The sequence below is a fragment of the Propithecus coquereli genome, unplaced genomic scaffold (genome assembly GCF_000956105.1).
Source record: "Propithecus coquereli isolate 6110/MARCELLA unplaced genomic scaffold, Pcoq_1.0 Scaffold339, whole genome shotgun sequence".
Classification (NCBI taxonomy): Eukaryota; Metazoa; Chordata; class Mammalia; order Primates; family Indriidae; genus Propithecus; species Propithecus coquereli.
In genome coordinates, this window is record NW_012149052.1 from 1,617,886 (window position 1) to 1,619,952 (window position 2,067).

The 2,067-nt window shown below is 29.5% G+C and overlaps 1 protein-coding gene across 1 annotated transcript in view; it reads left to right on the forward strand.

Annotated features, from left to right (window-relative positions):
• Nucleotides 1-2,067, forward strand: part of VPS13A (vacuolar protein sorting 13 homolog A (S. cerevisiae)) — a 262,251-nt gene that overhangs the window by 176,047 nt on the left and 84,137 nt on the right. Inside the window, 2 exon segments of the mRNA XM_012650655.1 lie at nucleotides 1,333-1,728; nucleotides 2,003-2,056. Coding sequence (XP_012506109.1) covers nucleotides 1,333-1,728; nucleotides 2,003-2,056 — 450 coding nt within the window.

Here is a 2,067-nt window from a genome sequence, read left to right on the forward strand (position 1 = left end):
TAGGAATCTCTCCATCTTAAGATTTTATGTAAATATTCCATTTTCCATGCTGATCAAATGAAAGAAGGTAGTTCTTCATTGTCATCTATTAATTGTAGATTTATTTTACTTTGGGAATTACTATATGTTTATACTTTTCTGATGCATCTTTTTTGGGATGAAAAAGTTAAGATATTTATAGTTTTAAAATATCTGTTTTTCCATATGACAGATTTTCATAGTAGTTAAGGATTTGCACTTTGCTGTCAGATATATTTGAGATTGTGTCCCAGCTTTGTCACTTGCTAGCTAGGTATATGTTTTTAAACAGGCATTATTGCTTTTCTGAATCTTTTATCCTAATTTAAAAAATAGGAATCGTAATAAAACTTGCATAGTTGAGATACAGGGAAAAATCAAATTAGATGATTTATCACAGTGCCTGACAGACACGTGGTTGCCATTTATTTACCGTTTTAGCACCGCAACCACCATTGTTATTCTGTGGAATATTATTTAATATGTAAAGAATCAAGAACTCATTAATTTTACTTAATTTAAAATCTTGAGATGAAAAGATTCCTATAATAATAATAGGAGGAGCAAGGATAGAGATGCTTAGAAAAACTGGTGAGATACTCACATGCATTATTTACATTTCCATTTTCATAGAACTTTTAATCTGATGCATTTAACGATCAGAGTCTGTCTGCTAGTTTCCAAAGGATATAGTCAGTTTTTAGAAAGACAATTTAGCTATGGTATAGGAAATAGACTAAAGGAGACAGGAGTGTCTAGGAGACTCTTACAATGAGAAGTCATGATGACATGAACTAAGATAATAGAAGTGTGGGCAGAGAGAAATGAATAGTTTTGAGAGTTACATAAGATGTAATATAAACAGTGATTGGAAATGAATGAACAGAGACTTAAAAATCAAGAATGCAAAGTAGTAGCAATGGCTTATTTTGTAGTTTTCTCCTATAATTTTCATTATTTTGTAGTTTTCAAAACTAAAATCATTAGTGGATATGATTTTTTTTTGTTTTAGTAATTATGGTGTTTTAAAATTTCCAGTGGAATTACACATTATATTGTTTAATAGAATCCTCATAATTGTCCTTTGAAGTAAGTCATTTAGAGCATTTTACAAATAAAATAACTCAAATCCCAGATTAAATATTTTACAGAGGTTTCCACAGTTGACAGAATTAGAACTTGAATATAAGACTTATAACATTTTCTGGCAGGTATTTCAAACCATTGTGTATATAGCATTTGGACTAATTAAATAAAATTTGGGGGGCATATTATTCTGAAACATTTTAAAATTTATTGTATTTTTTGTTACAGGGAATTGACAATTCCGTTTTTACTCTAAATGAAGGACATTCAGCCCAGATTTGTACTGTACAGTTGGATAAAGCCAGGCTACATTTAAAATTACTTGACTATCTTAACCACGATTGGAAAAGTGAATATTATATAAAACCTAATCAACAAGACATTAGTTTCATCAATTTTACCTGTGTTACAGAAATAGAAAAGACTGATTTAGATATCGCTATCCATGTGACTTACAATACTGGTCAGACAGTTGTGGCGTTTCATAGTCCCTATTGGATGGTCAATAAAACTGGTCGAATGTTACAATACAAAGCAGATGGAATCCATCGAAAGCATCCACCTGATTATGAAAAGCCGGTTCTATTTTCTTTTCAGCCAAATCACTTTTTTAATAACAATAAGGTATGTGATGTTTTTCCTAACTTTCACTTTTCTTTAGTTATTTGTCACTCCTTTTTAGTTTTTAGAGTTTTAAAGAATAAAATGTTATGAAACTGGGTAGAGATAACATTTGTTAAATATTTGAGGTTAAAAAGATTAGAATTTAATATTGGGAAAGGTTTAGTGCATTAACAATACAATATTTAGTTTATGCTTAAAAGTAAAAAATGTGTCAATTTAATGAGGAATTTTTAAAGGTACCTAATTGTAATATTTTTGAAATATTTTTTCCTAGGTACAGCTTATGGTAACTGATAGTGAGTTGTCAGATCAATTTTCAATTGATACTGTTGGTAGTCA